Here is a 23114-nt window from a genome sequence, read left to right as displayed (position 1 = left end):
TTAAACGCATTAAAAATGATTTTTTTAAAAGTTTTTTTTAAATTTCATGTTCTCGCCTTTTTGCCATCTATGATGTAGTAGATGTATTAAAATTAGGTGAAAAATCAAGGCTGGTCCGTGTGGAAAATTCTGCGGTAAGATCACGTGTGCGCAAGCGTACTTCCTTTCCTGCTCGATCACTGACAGAAATTTTCTCACTGCACATTCCGATCATTGGACCGATTTGTCCGTGTCACTTTTTACGACACTGTTCCGTGGTAAGTCGGCGAAAATTTTAGTGAGTAAAATCATCTTCAGTTTTTTCATCCGATTTGTGCCATCTTAACGAAAAAAGTGTGAAATTATAAGAGAAAAAAGGTTTGGTTTTTAGTTCTGTGAAAATCTTTGTGCCAAGTTATGTAATATCATCTTAAACTGTTTAATACATTTAATTCAGAGTGACCTAAAGTCGGCCATTGTCATTCTGATGTTTTCGGTCAAATTCCATATATAATTACTTTTGTCATTTATTGTCGGAAATTAAGAAGATTTTAAAGTATTTTGAATTATTTCCAACCTTTTTCCCTCTATAATAAGCAAGTTCATAGTTATTCAATCTAAATTTAGTTACGTAACTATATCATGAACTTTAGCTAGGCTAAAGTTTTTGACAGTTGCTGTTCGATCGTTGGGGTGAAGTGACATAGGTTTCTTTTGCAGGCTCAAGACCCTTAAAACAACTAAAAAATAAATAAAAATGTTTGCCGCCGCCAGACTGATAGCCCCTGCAGCCAGAAGCGCCGTAAGTTTCAATTTATTCAATTTTTTTTTGAAAATTTTCAACGCCCAGAACAGAGCCAAGTTACATAATGCTTTTTGATTCAGGTTTTTTTCTATTTTTCTTAATCTATTAGCGATTAAATTGTGAACCAACAGAGTTTCTATTCAATTTTTAAATATTTTTACAAAATTTATGAATATAAATTATATAATTTTGACATAACCTCTTCTGACCTTTTTGTACCTTCTTACAAAATGGGGATCTTTATATAATTATCTGAATTTACATGCTCTGCATAAGTGATAAATACAATATAATATTTTAGTAATAATTTATTACATAATAATTAAGGTACATGTGTTTCAAATTCTGACAATTATTGGATTAGGTACCTATGTACCTACTTAATTTATAAGCTTTTTTAATATTACATTAGATTATTACTGTTAATCTGCTTGTAATTCTTATACTTTTTTATTATAATTTTATTTCTAAATGCTATTTTTTCAATATGACTTAAAGTCATTGATTACTACATTGTATAACATGATTGTATAACATAATTTTTGTCTTTGGTTTTTACAGATCCTTAACAATTCAAAACAGTACCTCAGGCCACTGAGCAGTGCCGTTTCACAGAGCCAATCCTTGGTTCAAAGTGTACAACAGAACCAACAGAAACAGGTAAATTACTACTATTTATATTATTTTTTAGTAGTTTTAGATAATTTTTATACCTACTTACATGTTGCTGAATTTGGTATTTTTATTTCATCAGGCCAGTCTTTTGCCTGCTATCCGTGGATTCCAAACTAGCCCAGTTTCCAGAGATATTGACTCTGCTGCCAAATTTATTGGTGCTGGAGCAGCCACAGTTGGAGTAGCTGGTTCAGGTAAATTGCATGTCTAATTTTTAGCAAGAATCATGTAATATTATGTTGTGTGTTAATTTAGATTTTTGTTTTATGTAATATGTAACTAATGTGGCTAAACATTTTTTCATTGTTTAATCAACTAACCCATCCTAACCACAAACTTGTAGGTATTGGTATTGGCATGGTGTTTGGAGCTCTCATTATTGGTTATGCAAGAAACCCCTCATTAAAACAACAAATTTTCTCATATGCAATCTTAGGTTTTGCACTGTCCGAAGCCATGGGACTTTTTTGTCTCATGATAGCTTTTCTTATGCTATTTGCCCTTTAAACATATATTATTACTTAATATTTGTTCAAGTCAAGATGGAGTAATTTATGTTGAAGTACTCTTTGCTCTTTGTATTGTCTTTACATCAAAAACTGACTAGTTTTAAGAAAAAATGTCCTGCCATTGTAAATAATAAAGTTTTGATATTTTTGTAGCTCTGATTTTTTAGTTTTTTAAATGTATATTTTTTTTATTTGTGAAGATATGGTTAGATGTGTATGCTGAAAGTCACTAAAAGCTTTAATTTTTTTCTGATTTATGTGTAGATCTGATAACATTTAAGAGCATATGGAGAAAAATTATGTACTCTACTTGGCATATTATGAACTATATTTTAATTTATTTGGCAGACATTTTTGTGTTAAATGTTCACTTAAATTTTGTTGCAACAACTTGTCATTGCTTATTTTGTAGAATATTTATTTTGCACTAACCTTAAAGTTATTTTTCACATATTTGTCATAAATTATCATGTCATAAATGCACTATTGTGTTTTAGTGTTGTGTATTTGTTTTTAACCTGATAAAATTGCATGTGGTTTAGAGGTAAGAAAATTTTAATTTTTATGTATATGCACTATCATGAAGAATGTTTTCTTTTTATTAAACATGAGTAATTTGTATAATTGGGTATTTCTGGTCTTAGGTGCTGGTATTGGAACAGTATTCGGCTCCCTTATCATCGGTTATGCAAGAAACCCCAGTCTCAAACAGCAACTCTTCTCGTACGCCATCTTGGGTTTCGCCCTCTCTGAAGCTATGGGTCTTTTCTGTCTTATGATGGCCTTTTTGTTACTGTTCGCCTTCTAAGAAGGGCATTTATTATATAATAATAAATTTAAATATAACGTACCATACATCTTCATTTTTTTACCGTTTGTACAGTTTATATCGCCTCTTTTAATCACGTTCGACTCTTTTTGTAAGTCTAATATTGTTAAATTCGCGATGTAAACCATGCACACAAGTTAGGGCGTTGAAAAATTGTAATTAGAACATTCTAGAACAAGTATATGATTGTGTATAGAGACTTTGGGCTTACTATTTATTTGGGGACATTCTTTGAGAATGTTTTTTGAATCATATATTTGTTTCTGGTTCGTTGGACAATGAGATCAGTAAAAAAGAACCACATAGGTGAATTAAAGACCAGACTCGTCATATAATGCATATTGTACAGAAGTTCAATAGAAATCTTCAATAAAAATTGTTTAGTTGTGATTTTTTTCAATATACGCTATTTATTTTTATGTCCTTTCCTTTTTGTTTTTCAGTGACTCATTTTCTATAGTGATTAATAAAATATATTTCTGTTTCTAAACTGGTTAGCTTTTTTTAATCTATTTAGTTTTGTTAGAAAAATTATGGATCAATACTACTACTTTGATAACAGCAGTAACAGGTTTCATATTACAGCATATTTTTAGTAGCGAAAAATCGGCATTGAGCCAATTTTGATTATTACTAAATCCACTATTATTCTGTTCAAATGTATAAGACGTTGCCTACTTTCAAGATCTATAAACAGAACTACTGTAATAAGTTCTTACAAAAGAAGATAGATGGCACTACTAGGTCTTTACAAGTTATTAAAGGTTCTTTTGAAAATACTTCAAAATTGTTTTTTTACTTAAAAAAAGAAAGTGAATTTTTACAGTAAATTTTATCAACGCTGTCCAATGATTTTTCTCTCGTATTTTACCGTTGAAAGAGCCATACGAAATAATTCCGCTAGTATCTGCGAAACCGTTAAAAATTTTAAAATACACTAAATACAAAAAATGTTCATTTTAAAAAATGTTCATTTTTTAATTCTCCATCTAATAAAAAAATAATCTACAGGGTGTTCCAGATTTAAAAAAAACGAAGAAACGTTTTAAATTTAGAAAGTTTGGTGTAGAATTTTGAACACTGTAGGATTTAAGATCACGATATTTATAGCAAATTAAGTACAGACCATCTAAGGTAAATACATAATATAGTTTTGATTTCAGGACAGTTCTTGTATTTTTAATAATTTTTTTCAGAAAAGCTGAAAAATATTTTTTTATTAATTTATTATCTCTGAAACTATTGAAATACTAGTTGATGTCTGGCGCACCCGCCACACGATATCAGGAAAAAAAATACTTTTTTTTAATTAAATGAAAAACAAAAAGTCCGGCGGCCACCGAAAAAAGCAACTTTCTAGAGCAAGTCATTACTTCACTAGAGACGACACAGATAAACATTAGCATTTTATACCGGGTGCGTCTCATATATAGGCTCATTATAGGCTCACCCCTATAACTTTTTTAATTTTTTTTAGATAAAAAAACGAGATTTGGTATGTTAATTTATGACATAAATTGGGATTGATTGACGTATTCAATTGTTTTTAGTCCTGTTTCACCGGAAATGACTACAACTTTTGATTTTTCTCGATATTTTTTTACTTTATTCGATAGAAAATTGCACTCTGAATAGAATGACATATCATATGTCAACTGACATTTTTTCATATGGTTTATTTGAAATTGTAACATGCGGTTCATAACGTTAATTTGACTCGAAATACCAAGTGTGTAGTACCAAATTATTCGTAAAAAATGCTTTTTCCAAATATGCTAATGGGCCACCCTCGTTCCATTTGAAAAAAATGAGATATGATTAAAAATACGATTTGAGCATTTTTTAACCGACAAGAACAAGACACTAAAAACATTAGACGATCAAATGTATTTTTCCAAGGCTCCTCGATTAAGAATTAGTGTTTTTAACATAGCCATGGCACTCTAGATTGATATTTAAAATACAAATAATATATTTTTTTTTAAAGCGAAAATGTCAAAAGTTGACATATGATATGTCATTCTATTCAGAGTGTCATTTTCTATCAAATAAAGTAAAAAAATAACGAGGGTGCTATTTAAAAATCAAAAGTTGTAGTCATTTCCGGTGAAACAGGAAGTGACTAAAAACAATTGAATACATCAATCAATCTCAATTTACGTCATATACTAACATACGAAATCGCGTTTTTTTATCTGAAAAAATAAAGAAGTTATAGGGGGGAGCCACTTTTGAGTAGCACCCGGTATATGTAGATATTTGCTCATATCTTAGGATTATGTAAAATGATCTGAAAGGAAGCCAAACATGTAATAATATACAGGGTGTTCCATTTAAAAAAACCATCCCGATCCACACTCTTTTTAGATCCGCCCTGTAGAAATTAAAATATTTTCCTGAAATACATCCTAGTACATACTTTAGGTTTGCACAAAATCCCGAAGTTTGTTATTCTAGGAGCTACAGATGCCCGAACCACTATTACCGGACCCTGTATATGCAAAATATTAAAGACAACTCTTGTATATACACGCCATTGTATAACCTCCCTAAAAGTAATCGTATGGTAATCCTAGTGGCGCTCATGGATGCAATAATGCGTCTGTTTAATTTATTCTTGCAAGAAAATAATAAGATTATTTCTTATTATAAATAAGAATAATGAAATGAAACAATAACATACTTTAATGAAAAATGTTTTTATTATGCATATTCGGTTTACCCGTTTCTCATTTAGGTACCTATTCTAAAGTTACATTTTAGTTTTCCTTATCAATGAAAACAATCTTCAACATTATATTCTTATCAATAATTCAATTTTAATAATATTAATATAATTTACATAACAATCGATCTCTACTTGTTTGCCTATTGTAGTGATTATCATCGTTATTTTTTCAGTTAAGTCTTTCAGATACTTACGAAAAATCGTGGGTAGAAATTAAGAAATCTTTGGAATATATTGTTATTCGTTCGGTTTGATAAAAATTAGAGAATAGCATTTTGAACAAATCGCAGGAAGATGTACTTTGCAATCATTTATTTTGAAAGACAATGTTTACCAAAAATTATTTCTTCTTACAAGGAGAAATAATTTTTTTGGTATTTTTTAGGACTTGTTGGAGGTGCTGGATATTAAAACACACTTCTTGTCAATTTTTGTCTTAAAGATTAACATTGATAATGGTTCCAAAAAGCGGTTTGACTATTACTGCTTTAGGGATGGTTTTGGTATTTGTTGACCATCCTTGATATGAGCGTATAAAATATGTATTTGTCAGTTGCAGTAAATTGTAGTTCAAGTTGAAAGATAATAAAATATAACTCAATTTTTACACTTTCCCTTTAACCACTATTCAACATAGGGTTGCCAACAGTCCTCTATTTCAGAGGGCAGTCCTCTTTTTGATCGTACTTAGGGTTTCATCGAGACGAGAAATCTCGTCTCGAAGGCTATTTCTCGTCTCGTCTCGATCATCGAGACGAGATATTAACAAACTCTCGTCTCGATGTTTTTCTCGAATATCTATCTGTCTACCATACCTATTGGTATGGTCGGCTAAAAATATCATGTTATAAAGTCTGCACCAAAAGATAGGGTAAAATTTTTCTGTTAAAAGATTACTTTATAGAATACAGAGCTATTATAGGTATGATATGAACTAAAAGCCATGTGTAACAAAAAAATCGCAGACTTTGGCCCAAAATCCCAAAAATAAAAATTTATTGTTTTAAAAAGCGAAAATCAAAACGATTCCTTTATTTTTTAATTTAGTCTTTTATCACATATGGGTTTAAAATTTACCTAGCTACCTACGAAAGTTTAAAATTTTTACTTCGTTGTGCAACAAACTGATTTTTGTTTACTCGAAACAGTCTTATTGAAAAACTTTTTTTCTCCGACATTACTTAAATTCGTTTAACTCAATAGGAGTTAATAGTGAAATTTATACAAAAATTGTGCTATAAGAACAAGAATATATTATATTTACGGCATTTCTTTATTCTGAAAAGACCAACCGAACGAACAGTTTTGGGGAAATTATCTTTTGGTTATTCGTAAGCATTGTAGGAGAAAATATTTCCCAACATAGTTTTTTATTTCCATTTTTCTAGCCTTTCATGATCAACAGCTCATTATTGCAGCATCTAAAGTTTTTCGAGATCGAAAAATCTGGAAATCATTTTCCCGATCTCGTCTCGAAAAAAATTCTCAGTCTCGTCTCGATTTCGAAAATCTCGTGAAACCCTAATCGTACTGTCCTCTTTTCTCACGCGTATCGAAATGTCCTCTTTTTTTATACACCAAACTTCGAAAAAATGATCTTAATCGTAACAATGCTTAGTAAAATTGCTAATCTGGCAACTGGATTTCTTTTGTTAGCTCCACTCTTTCATACAGAAAAGAAATATTTACTTAAACGTAAAAGAAATATTGGTGGATGCGGCGTTAGAAAATAAAAAAGACCATTATCCGTATAAAGTTTTCATAACTTTTTGGTAAATTCTTGACATGAGCGTTATAATACATATAGGTTTAAACATTTTTTTCTTTTTTCGCTTGTCCAGTTTTTACACTCGTGTTCTCTATTTTTAATTTTGAAAGTGGGCAACCCTAATTCAAGATGTTCTTGGCTTTGACTGTATCTAAAGCCCTTTCTAGACATAACGTTTTACCCATTTACCAACCCCCCACCCCCACCAAAAACTAATGGCCAGATTCTCGGGTGCCACAGTATTTTTGTGCCAAATTTGGTTAAAATCGGTTTAGCGGTTTTTGAGTTATCGTGTTACAGACGAACAGGCTGACAGACAGCATGAAAATATTTTGTATTTAGGTCATTTATGACCCAAATAACTAATTTTGAGTGAAATTAAAAAAACTTTTTTTGTCGATCTTAATAGTCTACCATACCTAGTATGGTAGACTATTAATTAATTATTATATATAAATTATTAATAGTATGGTCGGCTAAAAATTGTTAACGAATCAATTGAATATTTAACTAATATTTGAATGTAGAAACTCCATCTTCCTGCGTATTTTTAATCAAGGTATTTTTAATTCGATCAAGAAATCTCTTTTATAACTACGAAATAAAATCTTGTAACGCTTACATTTAATATATTTTTATATAAATTATTAGATTGCAAAAGGAAGAACTTTTTTTTCTGTTAATAGGCTGATGCATTTACTTCTTAGTTAAGTAGTTATTACTATTAATTTTGCATTGATTGAAAAACGCTAATAAAAGTCTTCGTAAGTCAAGCCTTAATATAAGAACTAAATACGGAAGAGCCTATTTGATTTACAGTGCAAAACCACCGATTTCTATCGCTTATACGTCCTAGGTATACTCAAGATTAAGCTAATTTTCCATTCTCTTTTTATCCAAAATATTTCGTATTTAACGAAAAAATTCAACAACCTTACCGAAAATACTTAACGAATATAGTAAGCTCTAAGAGTATTTTATTTTTTAGGAAAACCGTTGAAGAAGTGAAAAGATGCGCAACCTTATGGGCGATTTACAAAAATCTGTCCGAGATGTAGCTGGCGTTACCGTCAAGCTGTTCGAGATTTAGTGTAGCTCTGAGCCGCGCCGCTGTGCGCTGATAGTCGTTTACAGCGCAGCGGATAAAGAAAACTGTACCGTAGTTCTGCTTTCAGTCGACAGAGTGGGTGGTTGCTGGAGACAGCGTTGCCAGAACTACGGATTAATCCGTAGATTTACGGATTTTGGGTACAGTACGTTAATAATACGGATTTTCTATCATTAAACAATTTAATATAATATTATATGATTAAACAAAGAACGGCGTCAGAGTTGGCTTGAAAATTAAGACCGCTGTTATTTCATATGTAAAATATTAAGGTAAGTGTCAATAATCGTCATTTCCAAGCCAATTAAACGACTTTTTTTGATCGTTCGAAATATTCAGTACCTATAAAATAATTTTTATTTTTGTTATTTATTCTGTCTAACACGAATACATTTCCACCGACACATTTTAATATGGCAAAACTATCGCTTTCAGTTCCACACCATCTTCGATGTTCCTTCGCTGGCCGAATTAGAGAAAAGAGGTGTTTTATGCGTTGGCCGCAGAACGAGTAGTGGCTCTACCATACAGCACTTGAGGCGTAAGGGGAAATCAATTCAGCCTCATGAATTTGCTCATTATAGGTTGCGCATCTTCCCAATTCTTTCAATCGAATATAAAAATGACAATCCGAAGACATACTGTATATCATATTTATATTATAATTTAGCTCCAAACTTGTTTAAAAATAATAAAGTAACTTTTGAATTTTTATCTTTCCAAAAATTATGTTCATTACTAGATAGAAGTAAAAAAGCATGGTGCAGTAAGATTGTAAATCAGTATTACTAAGCAATCCATGGTAGAATTTTAAATTCGTTATAAATCTAATAATTTTTTATCTATTGCGATCTTCCAATTACAAAATGCAATTTCTAGGTATCACTTGTTTATAGTCGTATGCTGAGGGCGATGTTTATTTGATGGCTAAACAACCGCCGGCGGTATTGTTAATGTATATAAGAAATACCGTCATCCGGCGGCCTGGTATTTCTAGAGGGTGGTTCAGATAAAAATAAGTAAAAAAGTTCGTATAAATGTATGTCCTCAAATGCTTAGTTTCGGAGATACAGAGTGTAGAAATTTTATTTTTATTTCGATTTGTTCCAAATAATTTCTGAAGTAACGTCAATATTTGGGTGAAAATTGGTGTCTGGGAGTTTCTTGACATGCGAAATTTCATTTTGATGTCAGTATGACTCCTACTTGTACTACTCCTACTAATTTTTCAACTGGTTGAAGAGTACTTACTTTTCGTCCATACCTGTATAAAACTACTGAGTAAAAAATACACATTTACGACATATTTTACTTAAAAAAGATATCTTGGTAAAAATCGCTACAAGTAATGGTTCTCGAGATATTTGGAATCTAAATTATTAATACCTGTCATCAATGACATAAATTAAACATGTTGAATAAATAGTTATTAGACTGAAATCATAAATTTGAAATGTTTGTGTGCTAAAAGTTACTGCTTTATTTGTTCGAAGAAAAAGTTATAATTAATTTTAAAAAAATAAAAAGTTCCCTAATTTTATCATTTCAGTCAAATAACTGTCTACTCTCAATATGTTTATTTTTTTTCAATAATGACGTATTGACTATTTCTATTCTAAATATCTTGAGAACGGTTGCTCGTAGCGATTTTACCAAGAGACTTTTTTACGTAGAACACTATCACTGAAATGTATATTTTTTCATTCGGTAGTTTTATATAGGTACGGACGAAAAGTTCTCTTCAAAACAGTTAAAACACATGTAGGGGGCGCCCCTTACAAAGAGGAGTAATATTGACTGTTCGGAGTTTAATAATAAACCTACTAATTTCTCTTATCATCGTTTATTTGCAAAAAAACTTAAAATTAATGTGGAGCCCCCTAAGTAACAACTACTCGGACTCGGCCATCTTGATCCGTCAACGTCAATCTGGCGCGCAAATGAATGCGAGGTTGCTGCAGTTCACTTTAAATCCTTAAAACTGACATCAAAATCAAATTTCACATGTCAGAAAACTTCCAGACACCTTACTTACAGGTTCCAGAATTTTCATCTAAATATTGACGTTACTTCTGAAATTATTTAGAAAAAATTCAAATAAAAATGAAACTTCTACACCCAGTATCTCCGAAACTAAGCAATTTAGGACATAATTTATACGAATTTTTTTGCTTATTTTTATCTGCAGAATAAGCTGCCGAAGTTTCCGGAATACAGTTCGGACCACCCTGTATATCTGTAAATGTCGGCGGATAATTGAATTGATTTGTTGTTGACGGCGGTATTCGCTTAACTTGGCAGACAAAAGCCGTCCAACGGCGGCAAACTGTATTTTAAACATCAAATACCGCCGAAGTGATAAAATAACCTAGCTAACATTATTTTTGTATGCAATAAAATGTAGCTTTATTTTTATAACAGTACCCAATCGCGGACCTGGAGGTCTTGGGAAAAACAATAACACATAAAATTTGGTAAAATAAGGGCGGTATATCTGTCTTTTAAAAAAGTATACCGGTAAAATTTACCTTGTTTATTTACCTCGGCGGTGTTCATGTTATTACACACTGATATGGAAGTGTGGTGTAGATTTTAACGCGTGAGACAGGCAGTGATGTAGGCAGCTTCATGGAAAATCAAATGTATTAAAAGAGATAAAAATTGGTTGATACATTTCTTCTATGCTGTATTGCCGGATTTTGCATCAAAAGTTCAAGCCGCACAAGTATGCGTTTACGGAAAATGTTGCATCTAGGGTTGGAACCTTATTTTTCACAATTAGTTACTTATTTTACTACAGATGCAATAGATTATAATATATAGCTTAGATATATTATCTTCATTTCAGTAGTATACATGAAAGTTTTTAAAATATTTTTTTTTTCTACACAAATTTTTCTACAAACGTAAAAACCGGCAAAACTGTATGTCGCTTTTGATTTTGTCTCTGTCTGTTAATCGGTCATTTACATTATTCTCTGTCTTACACGTTAAAATCCAGACCATACTTCTAAAGTGACCAAATCGGTATGTAAAACCGTCTACCGTGCTGGCAACTGTTACTCTTGGGTCGGTACTTACACATGTGTGGAAGTAAATCGCATAGGGATCTTATTAAGTCGGAGTGAACCCTGTGAATGAAAAAAAGCTATAGGGAAGGAAAATTACGACTATATATATTTTCATGCTATAGGGAAAATTACGATTCGTTAATAAATAAACAAATAATAAAGTATCCCGAGATGTAATTAAATCGTGAAGCTGAACGCATGATATACACCTTTCCCTAGTAAGTACTGACAGAGGTACTGATTGGGTCGACCGGTGGGCTGCGACAAATCTGCTATATCCCCTTCCATGTCTCTTAGCAGTATGTGCAGTTTCTCGGTTTAGTTCGTACGTTTGGCAACGTGTTTACGTGTTGTTTGTTGTTGTCTCTCTTTGTTCAGTACATTATAAACGCATTGTACTCTTCTTACATACGGAAATCTCAACCCAAGACTAACCTTTGCCAGTCCTTAGTATAACGGCGGTGTATATTTTGTCAATAGTCTATACCGCCGGCGCGGCGGTAACATAACCAGTTTCAAAATTAAACAATACTCTTGGAGCTTACTATACATAATATTCTTAATCCTGAATATAAAATTCGATTTTATTATCTTTGATTTTCATTAACACATAACCGATGCCTCACAACTCTTCGGGAACCATCTGTAAGAGCGCCATCCGCTTCTTGGCTACTTTCGATATGACCACGTCGATCGGCTTCGTGGTGTCGTATAACGAGGGAGCGTTCAGGATGATCACCCCCGTGCCCACCACGCAGGCCAGGGTGAAAATCCAGAGGAAGAGCCTGTCCAACACCATGGCTACGTACTTCCAATCTTCTTCCACCTAAATTTGAGAGGAAAAATTGGTTAAAAAATTCGGCAAAGACTGAAAATAGGCTTCAAATACGAAATTTTGGTAAAAACTTGAATTTTTGATAAAAGTTACTTTGATCGAAAAACGATTTGTGAAAGATTTTTTTTTAATTGACCCCCGAGAAGGGATGGAATAAATAAACAAAATTATTTTTTCGAAATTTCGGAGAAACGGCAAGGACTAGAAAAAAAGTTCAAATAAAATTTGCACAGCGTCCAATTTTACATAAAAATGGTCTTTCTATTTTTTTGCTCGAATCAAAATTAACCAAAATAGCTCGGAGGAGCGAGACGCTGGAGAAAGAGCCGGAGGCTCCAAGGAGCACGACAGTTTGCATTGAAATGAAATTTTGTGAGCATTATGCAGGTTAATTCAGAGCACTTTTTAAAAATATAGTTTTACAGGGTGTCCCCAAAAAAAGTTACATATCGAAGTTTTGTTTTTTGTAATGGAACACCCTATATATTAATTGATTTTCGGATTTTAGGAGAAAAATAAAGGTCAGTTTTATTAGAAAAGTATATGACTAAAATTTAAGGTTATTTACATTAACATTTTCTAAAAATAAAGAACAATTTTTAAATTACAATAAAAGCTAACTAAATTGGAATTTACCCAGTACAACCTAATATGTAGTTAAATTAACTATTGTACTTTAAATCAAATTAAAACTTGATCCAAAAAGTTTACAGGGTGAGACAAAATTAATATTGAACATTGGTCACCTTTAAAAGAAAGTTACTCTTTTATATTAAATGGAACACCATTATTGCGATATTTAGTGGGGAATTCATGTCTCTTCAAAATACTATTAAGGTTGCCTCAAAGATTTTCCTAGATATTTTCATTTATATGATTTAGAGTCAGTAGATCGTTATTATTTGATAAAATCTGTGGTGGCTGTGATATGTCTAATGTTACTTCAACATAGTTGTCTTATTAGTCCAACTTTAACAACTAGTTATCATTTTCTGTCAGTTAAAACACACACAAAGAAAAAAATCTCAGAAATTTGCCGAAAATGCAAACTTATCCAACATCAGAGAGAATTGATATGATTCTATTAGTTGTACCAATTAATATATATGTATTAGTTGTACCAATTAATAGAATACTCAAATGCTCCTGATTTTATCTAGTCTGGGCTTTTTTATGGAAGATAGTGTTTACAAAACTCGACCAACTATTGTCGACAACATGAGAGAATTGATTGTAGCTGCTTTTCTAAGTAGAACTCCAGATATATGCCTTTTAAAATGAAAAGATCTTTTGAAAAGACAATCATTTTATGCACTTACAGGAAATGAAGCATTCTGAGCATTTGATTTCATCTAGCTAATTTTTGTCACATAATTATAGATTTATATGTAGTTTTAATTCTGTAATGATTAAAATATGTTTTAAACGTATTTCTTTATTACCGTTGAGTATTTTACTCTACATCCTTAATTTTTATTAAATTAACAGAAGGTATACCACAGCCACCTAGATTTTTTTAAATAATAAAGATCTACTGACATAAAATCATAAAAATTAAAATATCTATGTAAATCTTTGTCTGAAGGGTAGGCATACTTAATAATATTTTGAAGATATATGAATTCCCCATTGAACACCGGGGATAATACACTGGGTGTTCGATTTAAATAAAGGAGAAACATGCTTTTAAAAGTGACTAATGCTTCATATTAATTTTGTCTCACCTTGTATAACTTTTCGGGTCAAATTTTAATTTGGTTTAACAGACAATGGCTACTGTAATTAAATATCAGGTTTTACAAGGTCAACTAAAAATTAGGTAGCTGTTATCGAAATTTAAAATTTACTCTTCATTTTCACAAAATGTGAAATATGTCAAAATCCTTAGATTTTAGGTATATGCTTCTTAAATAAAATGCACCTTTATTTTTTTCCTAGAATCCGAAAATCAATTAATATATAGGGTGTTCCATTAGAAAAAAACACAACTTTGAGGTGTAACTTCTTTGGGGGACACCCTCTGTATAATTCTATATAATTTTATAAAATGCTTTCAGTTAACCTACATATGCTGCCAAAATTTCATTTCGATATAAACTATCGTTTTCCTTGGAGCTTCCGCGGCTTATTCCGAGAGGCGCCACCCTGTACAGTATGTTAAAAAAATTATAAAAATAGGGCTAAAAGTTACAGCGCTTTCGGATGGAGCGGACCGTCCGCGACTTCGAACAAGTACCATGAGTTTATATGAACAATTTCACATGGGCGTGTATGCTCCGTCCGACGGAGTGCGTCGGACGGCTATCTTGAAAAAACGACGGACGGTACGCGACTTCGAGCAAGTACCATGAGCTTATATGAACAATTTCACATGGGTCGCGTATGCTCCGTCCGGATGGGCTATATTGAAAAAACATCCGCGCGTACGGTCCGCTCCATCTGAAAGCGCTGTTACAGCGCCTTCAGATGGAGCGGAGCGTCCGCAACTTCGAGCAAGTACCATGAGTTTATATGAACAATTTCACATAGGCGCGTATGCTCCGTCCGACGGAGTTCGTCCGGCGGTTATCTTGAAAAAAACACGACTGACGGTCCGTCGCATGTGAAAACGCTGTTAGACCTTAAACTTAAAGGAAAAAAAGTTCCGTTGCGATTTTTTTTGTATGTGGTATAGATATTCGGTAGAGGATTTAGTTTAAGCTTACATTTTCGAAACTGTCTTTGTTCCTGACGTGCTGAGCGATGAACTTGGAATCGGCGATCGTCTTCTCCAGATCCCTGCCGTCCAATTTTTCGAAGCCGGGACTTATGTCGCTCGGCACGTCGAAGGTGCCCGTCCGACAGCTGGCAGGACTGTATAGCTCCTCGTCGCCACCGGCCAGTGGCAGGGGAAAGGGGGGCTCGCCGAAACAGGAGCCTAATCCGGGAGGCGGGATTTCGAACCTCGTAGATGGAAGACCTGTGACAAATTCCCAATATAAAAGGGTGTCCCAATATTCTGCGGACATAGAATAAAAGAAACAAGTTTAGATTGGAAAGTGCTCATAAGGAAAATGTATTGGCGCTATTCTTTAACAGTCGCTCTCAAAAGCTTTTGATAATTTCGGAGCGGTTCGGCTTTTTCCGAAATTATGTCGCCAAATATTATTTATTCAAACTTATTATTATTTTCTTTTAATTTTTAAATAAAATACAGTGTGTTGAGTGTTGCACAGAAGAAACTTTATTTTATATAAGTATAAGGACATGTATGAAATACCTATGAAACATTGGAAACTGATGTTATGCCACGATCCACGATAGTTTTTGCATTCACAGTTCACACATTTCTCTTAAGTTTTTAATGCTACTTTTTCACAATTATCACGGGTTTGCAGCCCCGGATCTACAATTTTTTTGAACCGGGGCAAAAATTGATTGCCCTCTCTCCAGCGTTTGCAATAAATTAATTTCAAAAACTTACAAATATCTAGATATAGGATATAGGTAGGAATTTTTCGTAAACGGGACAGAATGAGCCCTTAAGATTCATTCAGAACCTCCGAATTAGTGGTTTCAATTAGCTTAGAAGTTTGTTCCTTTAATTTCAATGTAAGCATTCAGAACGTCTAAATTAGTTGTAGTCATTTTTAATTAGTAGAAAAAGTAAACAAATTTTTGACTTTTCCACTAATTATACTTCAAATTTTGCGAGAAATGTCATTTTGGCCATTGATAAGCATCCGTCAAGAGAAATCGTGGTTAGAAATCAAAAGTTTATTGTTTTATAACTTTGAATAAAAAGTTTTATAAGCTAAATATTTGGCTTTCTTTATGGATGCAACTGACTACCGCAAGCTGTTGTTAGGATATTCTATTAATTTTAATTGTGTTTTTTAAACATTGTGAATGATCGTAAACTAAAAAGTAAAAAGAGTAATTATTGAAACCGCTAATTTATTCCACTAATTGCGAGGTTCTGAATGAAACTTTAGAATGTGTTCAAAAACTAACTGGGCGTTTTAAAATAAAATGAATACTTGATAGAAGAACGTAAGGTGCATACTAGGCGCTTTGTGGAGCAATTTTTTTGATTTTCAACCATCTTATGATTTTGGCGCCCCCTGACATTGGCGCCCGGGGCAGGTGCCCCGGTTTGCCCCCCCTTAGATCCGGGGCTGCGGGTTTGAGTAAATAAAATTTAAATTTAGCTCACAAGATAGCAATAATTACTTTGAAAATGGACGCTTTAAACACTTTTCGGTATTGTTCATGTATTTTTTTCAATGAGGGCGGTTTAAATTTTGAAAGATCTTATAATGGTCTTATAATTTTTGAAGATTCTGATTTTGACAAGAGAAAATTATTTCTGTTCTTGTTTGCTGTATTTCTTCGCAACCGCTATAGCACCGCCCTACAACGTATGCGCTCAAAAACAGTTATAAGTTTTGGCGGCAAGCAGAGCGTTCCAATCAGAGTTGTTAAACTACACGTAGTAATTAATAAACTACATTTACTACATGTAACAAGTAGTTTTTAAATGTCGAGTAGTAAATGTGTAGTTTATGTAACTAATGTAGTTTTTTAAAATAACGGTGAAAACAAATCTATATTTTGTGAATTTGTTCCTTATGTGATATTTTTGATACTTAGTAGTTAAAAATTAGAATTTATAGTTTATTTTGTGTTTAATATTACTTTGTATTTCATAGAAAATACACTTTTATTGAAAAAAAATTGTTTTTTTTTCTGATGTTGTTTAACTTTAATATACTACCGTATAATATAATCGTATGATCGAAAAAAAACGGCGTCCAGTTGGCTTGGAAATGACGATCGATGACATTTCCCATATAATTTTACATATAAAATGACAGCGATCTTCATTTTATAGCCATCATCGTTGACGCCGTTTTTATTCGATCATACGCTATAACTTCATACTTACATGATAAGAATTTGGCTTGATTTTTGTTTAAAATCTAAATTGTTTATGTTTTACTATATTTTTGTAGGTAGTTTTTAATGTAGTTTTTATGTAGTTTTTGAAGGTAGTTTTTAAAATTTTAAAACGTAGTTAATACAAAAAACTACGCGTAGTTTTTGGCGTAGTTTTTTGCTTCATAAACTACTTAACAACCCTGGTTCCAATCTAAACTTGTTTCTTTATCTATGACATGAAACTACTACGTATTTTTGAAATCAAAATAATTTCATTGGACACAATTTACCTCTATACAAAAGTGCTTCGTGTGTCCGCTAGGGGGCATTAAATTTTAAAAAATAAACACATTTTATCAGATATTTTAAAAACCGTTATTCCGACTGAATGATTTTTTGGGTGTCGATTTTTTTTGTCGATAACATTTGACTTTCACATAAATCAAGAAAAAGTACGGCAAGGATGAAAACTACCTCCACCTCGACATAAATTTCATAAATTTTAGTATAAGTATTTTCCAACATAACCGACGACAGATTTTCTTTTCGTAAAATGGTCCCTCTAGTATTTACTACATTTTTGTCTCTTGTAAAAAACGCCACATCGCATAGGTTTTGAAGAAAAAATTGCCGGATTTATTTTTCCAAAGCAGAAATACATACTTACTAAATATAGAAAGAGTTTAAATATTCCGTGGACATAGAACAACTACGTATTTTTTGAATCAAAAAAAGTTAATTGTACATAATTTACCTTTATACAAAAGTGCTTTGTTTGTCCGCTAGAGGGCACCAAACAAAAATAAACACGAACGATAGTTAATTTAAAATTTATTATTTTTTAAGCTTCTTATGACGCTTATTGTCAAGTATAATTTATGATACTAACATAAAATTCCATGTTTTCACCGGCTAGATTACTAGAGCATAATAGATTTTATGCGCCTCCATATGATGTGACAAAAATATTTTTTGGAAGTCAGCTTCGGAATAATATGATTTTTCCTCAAAAAGTATGCGCAATGGAGTTTTTTTACAAGAGACAAAAACTGTAGTAAATACTAGAGGGATTATTCTACGAAAAAAATCTGAGTTGGAAAATATTTATACCAAAATTTCTGTAGGGGTGGGGGTAGTTTGCGCCCTTCTCGAAATTTTCTTGATTGTTGTGATAGTCAAATGTTAAAGCGCTTAGCAAAACATAGACAATAAACTTATTTAGATTCCAAAAATACCTAGTACTTGTACGTTTGCGGAAATTCAGGACATCCTGTATAGTATAGGCTACTATTTTATATAACATACGTTCACAGCTTTCTTTTTTTTACTCTTCAACTTCGAAGTCGTTCCAAAAACTTGAAGTAGATTAATTATAAAATAATACATACAATGAAATAAAATTCACAAGTTACATAGTATTAAGCATGTATTAGCTTCATTCCGAACCTCGTAATTAGTGGTTTCAATTAGCGTAGAAGTTTGTTCCATTAATTTCAATGATCAGTAATAAGCATTCAGAACGTCAAAATTAGTGGTAGACATTTTCTAGAGAAACTTATCAAAGTTTTAACTTTGATAAGTTTTTTAACTTTTCCATTAATTATACTTCAAAATTTGCGAAAAATGTAATTTTGGCCTTTGATTATCTTCCGTCAAGAAACATTGTGGTTAGAAATCAAAAGTTGATTGTTTCATAAGCTAAATATGCTTATAGGTTTTCTCTATGGATACAACTGACTACCGCAAGCTGTTGCTGGGATATTTTATTAATTTTTATTGTGTTTTTTAGACATTGTGAATGATCGTAAACTAAAAAGTATAAAGTGTAATTGAAACGACTAATTTATTCCACTAATTGCAAGGTTCTGAATGAAGCTTTATACTTTTTAGTATACGATCATTCACAATGTCTTGAAAACGCAATTAAAATTAATAGAATATCCTAGCAACAGCTTGCGGTGGTCAGTTGTATCCATAGAGAAAGCCTAAGATTTAACTTATAAAACAATAAACTTTTGATTTCTAACCACAATTTATATTGTCGGATGATAATCAAAGGCCAAAATGACATTTAAAAAAGGCGTCCGTTAATTTTCAGCAGCAAGTTTTGAGTCTTTTTGCTTTGTCTTTTGCAAAATGACATTCCCCGCAACTTTTGAAGTATAATTAGTGGAAAAGTTAAGAGTTTGTTAACTTTTTTCACTAATTGAAGATTACTACCATTAATTTTGACGTTGTGAATGTTTTTTTTTGTGAATTTAACCACAAATTTTGTGTTTTTTAGTGTAAAAACCCCATTTTTCTCTTGACAGATGATAATTAAAGGCCAAAATAACAGTCCTCGCAAATTTTGAAGTATAATTAGTGGAAAAGTCGAAAGTTTGTTAACTTTATCCACTAATTGAAAATTCCTACCACTAATTTTGACCTTCTGAATGCTTCTGAATTAATCAAAGGCCAAAATGACAGTCCTCGCAAATTTTGAAGTATAATTAGTGGAAAAGTTGAAAATGTGTTAACTTTATCCACTAATTGAAAATTCCTACCACTAATTTTGACGTTCTGAATGCTTCTGAACTAATTAAAGGCCAAAATGACAGTCCTCGCAAATTTTGAAGTATAATTAGTGGAAAAGTTGAAAGTTTGTTAACCTTATCCACTAATTGAACATCCCTACAACTAATTTTGACGTTCTGAATGCTTCTGAACCGAGGGGTGTCTCACTCGGGTAAAAAATGTACACGTACTGCCAAAATATCCTTCCACTGCTAAGCGACTGCCAATGACTGCGAAGAAGACTGCCGATGACTGCCATGTAATTATTATGGGCGACTGCCGTAAGACTGCCAGCGACTGCCAAGAAAATGTACAGGTAATTCCAATAGTGAGACACCCCTCGTTCTGAACTAATCAAAGGCCAAAATGTCAGTTCTCGCAATTTTGAAGTATAATTAGTGGAAAAGTTGAAAATTTGTTAACTTTATCCACTAATTGAAAATTCCTACCACTAATTTTGACGTTCTGGAGCTTCTGAACTAATCAAAGGCCAAAATGACAGTCCTCGCAAATTTTGAAGCATAATTAGTGGAAAAGTTGAAAGTTTGTTAACTTTATCCACTAATTGAAAATTCCTACCACTAATTTTGACGTTCTGAATGCTTCTGAACTAATTAAAGGCCAAAATGACAGTCCTCGTAAATTTTAAAGTATAATTAGTGGAAAAGTTGAAAGTTTGTTAACCTTATCCACTAATTGAATATCCCTACAACTAATTTTGACGTTCTGAATGCTTCTGAAGTAATCGAAGGCCAAAATGACAGTTCTCGCAATTTTGAAGTATAATTAGTGGAAAAGTTGAAAATTTGTTAACTTTAACCACTAATTGAAAATTCCTACCACTAATTTTGACGTTCTGAAGCTTCTGAACTAATCAAAGGCCAAAATGACAGTCCTCGCAAATTTTGAAGTATAATTAGTGGAAAAGTTGAAAGTTTGTTAACCTTATCCACTAATTGAACATCCCTACCACTAATTTTGACGTTCTGAATGCTTCTGAACTAATCAAAGGTCAAAATGACAGTCCTCGCAAATTTTGAAGTATAATTAGTGGAAAAGTTGAAAATTTATAAACTTTATCCACTAATTGAAAATTCCTACCACTAATTTTAACTTTCTGAATGTTTGTGAACTAATCAAAGGCCAAAATTACAGTCCTCGCAAATTTGGAAGTATAATTAGTGGAAAAGTTGAAAGTTTGTTAACTTTATCCACTAATTGAAAATTCCTACCACTAATTTTGACGTTCTGAATGCTTACATTCAAATTAGAGGAACGCACTTCTACTACTAACTTATTCCACTAATTGTGAGGTTCTGTATGTTTCTGAATTAAGCTTGGTTCTGTGTATGGTTCTGAATGAAGCTTTATTTCGATAACTTACCTAAATCAAAACTATCGTAACTAGTTTTGTCGTACATCTTGAACTTGTCCGACATGGGCATCTGGATGACATCCGTCAGCATCGAGTCCACCTTGTCCTCGTCCCCGTCCTTTCTCGGCCGCTTGATAAACAGATACGGCGGCAAAGTCTCGATAAACACCGTCCGCACCCACGGGGCCAACTTGTGGGTGACGGGCGACCGAAAATTGACGTTCAGCACCGCGATCGTCACCACCACCGACAGCGTACAGAGCAGCATGGTGAACAGCAGGTACTTGCCCAACAGCGGGACCGTGATGCTCGTGGGCGGGATGATTTCGACCAGCAGCAAAAAGAACACGGTGAGCGACAACAGGATCGATATACTGAGCGATACCTTTTCGCCGCTGTCGCTCGGGAGGTAGAAGACGAGGATGGAGAGGAAGGAGATGCCGACGCAGGGGATGATTAAATTGACGGTGTAGAAAAGTGTTTTTCGGCGCAGGGTGATGTTGAAGATGATGTCGGGGTAGGGCTCCTCGCAGCAGGAGTAGTACTTTTCGTTGCGCACGGCGGGCACCTTCATGATGTCCCATTCGACGGATATGTAGTAGTCTTGGAGGTCGATGCCGACGTCTATGTTATTGCTGTTTTCGGTTTGCTTGAGGTGTCGCAGGTCAATCTAAATCAATATGATTTTATTAGTGTCATTCAATACATGTTAGGAGCAAAAATTGTTAAAATTGTCTTCGAATCGACCGATAAGAGACCAGTTTACAAAAAATCACAGTTGAATGGAGCAGTTCGAACTAACGGCATTGTTCCTGTCTAGAATAATATATTTCCTATTTTATTCTAAAATGAATATAATTTTAGAATACAATTTTTGTAGCCGTTAGAGAAATTATCATAATTTTTGGAGATATGATACACTTTTATATACTTTTATAGAAATGTTATTAAAAAATACTTATGTATATAGGTTGTAAAATTTAACTGTTCAAATTACATTACTATACCAGGTGTGTCTCAAAAGTGGCTCACCCTTATAACTTTTTTTATTTTTTCAGATAAAAAAACGAGATTTGGTATGTTTGGTTGTATATGACATAAATTGGGATTGATTGGCGTATTCCATTGTTTTCGGTCACTGTTTCACCGGAAATTATTACCACTTTTGATTTTTAAATGGCATGGTATATTTTTCTTTATTTGATAGAAAATGACACTGAATAGAATGACATATCATACGTCAACTTTTGACATTTTCTTAAAAAAATCGTATTTTAAATTTCAATCTAGGGTGCCATGGTTGTGTTAAAAATACTAATTTTTAATCAAGGTGTCTTGGAAAAATAGATTTGATCGTCTAATGTTTTTCGTGTCTTGTCCTGACCGGTTAAAAGATGCCCAAATCGTATTTTTAATCATATCTTATTTTTTTTAATGGAACAAGGGTGGCTCATTAGCATATTTGGAAAAGGCATTTTTTACGAATAATTTGGTACCACACACTTGATATTTTGAGTCATATTGTCGTTATGAACCGCATGTTACAATTTCAGATAAACCGTATGCGAAAATGCTATTCAGTGTTATTTTCTATCGAATAAAGTGATAAATACCGAGGATGTCATTTCAAAAATCAAAAGTTAAGTCATTTCCGGTGAAACAGGAAGTGACCAAAAATAATTGAATACGTCAATTAATCCTAATTTATGTCATATACTAACATACCAAATCTCATTTTTTTATATGGAAAAATGAAAAAGTTATAAGGGTGAGCCACTTTTGAGACGCACCCGGTATATTATTTCTTGAAAAAAATCCGTGTTTTTCGCCACTGGAAGGTAAAGTACAAAATAAAAAATTATTTTTTTTTGTAAACGTTGAAAGTAAAATCAACTTGTCTAACCGACAAAAATGCTAACGTTTCAGGAGGTATATCTCCTCCCGTCAGCGTCGTCA

At 32.7% G+C, this 23114-nt stretch overlaps 2 protein-coding genes across 5 annotated transcripts in view; one reads left to right on the top strand and one right to left on the bottom strand.

Annotated features, from left to right (window-relative positions):
* Nucleotides 1-150: 150 nt before the first annotated feature.
* Nucleotides 151-3199, top strand: LOC115879746 (ATP synthase lipid-binding protein, mitochondrial). Of its 3 annotated transcripts, none has more exons than XM_030896724.1 (5): nucleotides 151-257; nucleotides 700-781; nucleotides 1346-1444; nucleotides 1539-1653; nucleotides 2613-3199. In XM_030896724.1, the coding sequence occupies exons 2-5, from the start codon at nucleotides 737-739 to the stop codon at nucleotides 2774-2776; spliced, it is 423 nt and encodes a 140-aa protein (XP_030752584.1). In that variant the 5' UTR covers nucleotides 151-257; nucleotides 700-736; the 3' UTR covers nucleotides 2777-3199. The 3 variants fall into 3 exon arrangements, with proteins under 3 accessions (XP_030752584.1, XP_030752585.1, XP_030752586.1); XM_030896725.1 differs by having other exon boundaries at nucleotides 205-277; XM_030896726.1 differs by having other exon boundaries at nucleotides 244-357.
* An 8656-nt stretch (nucleotides 3200-11855) lies between these two features.
* The window catches only part of LOC115879742 (acetylcholine receptor subunit alpha-like 1), an 81689-nt gene continuing 70430 nt past the window's right edge, over nucleotides 11856-23114 (bottom strand). For both annotated transcript variants that reach the window (XM_030896715.1, XM_030896714.1), the window contains exons 6-8: nucleotides 21168-21828; nucleotides 15013-15266; nucleotides 11856-12298 (exon numbers count right to left, since the gene is read on the bottom strand). In XM_030896715.1, the coding sequence (XP_030752575.1) occupies nucleotides 12095-12298; nucleotides 15013-15266; nucleotides 21168-21828 (1119 nt within the window). In that variant the 3' untranslated portion in view covers nucleotides 11856-12094. The remainder of the gene's footprint in view (nucleotides 12299-15012; nucleotides 15267-21167; nucleotides 21829-23114) is intronic.

The sequence above is a fragment of the Sitophilus oryzae genome, unplaced genomic scaffold (assembly GCF_002938485.1).
Source record: "Sitophilus oryzae breed Bouriz unplaced genomic scaffold, Soryzae_2.0 scaffold_1586_pilon_pilon, whole genome shotgun sequence".
In the NCBI taxonomy this organism is placed as follows: Eukaryota; Metazoa; Arthropoda; class Insecta; order Coleoptera; family Curculionidae; genus Sitophilus; species Sitophilus oryzae.
Note: the sequence above shows the minus strand (reverse complement) of the source record. Positions and strands in the feature narration are given on the sequence as shown.

Coding starts and splice junctions, on each gene's coding strand:
- LOC115879746 (XM_030896724.1), top strand. CDS start 737: ATGTTTGCCGCCGCCAGACTGATAGCCCCTGCAGCCAGAAGCGCC. Junction 782..1,345: donor CCCCTGCAGCCAGAAGCGCC/GTAAGTTTCAAT, acceptor TGGTTTTTACAG/ATCCTTAACAATTCAAAACA. Junction 1,445..1,538: donor AACAGAACCAACAGAAACAG/GTAAATTACTAC, acceptor TTATTTCATCAG/GCCAGTCTTTTGCCTGCTAT.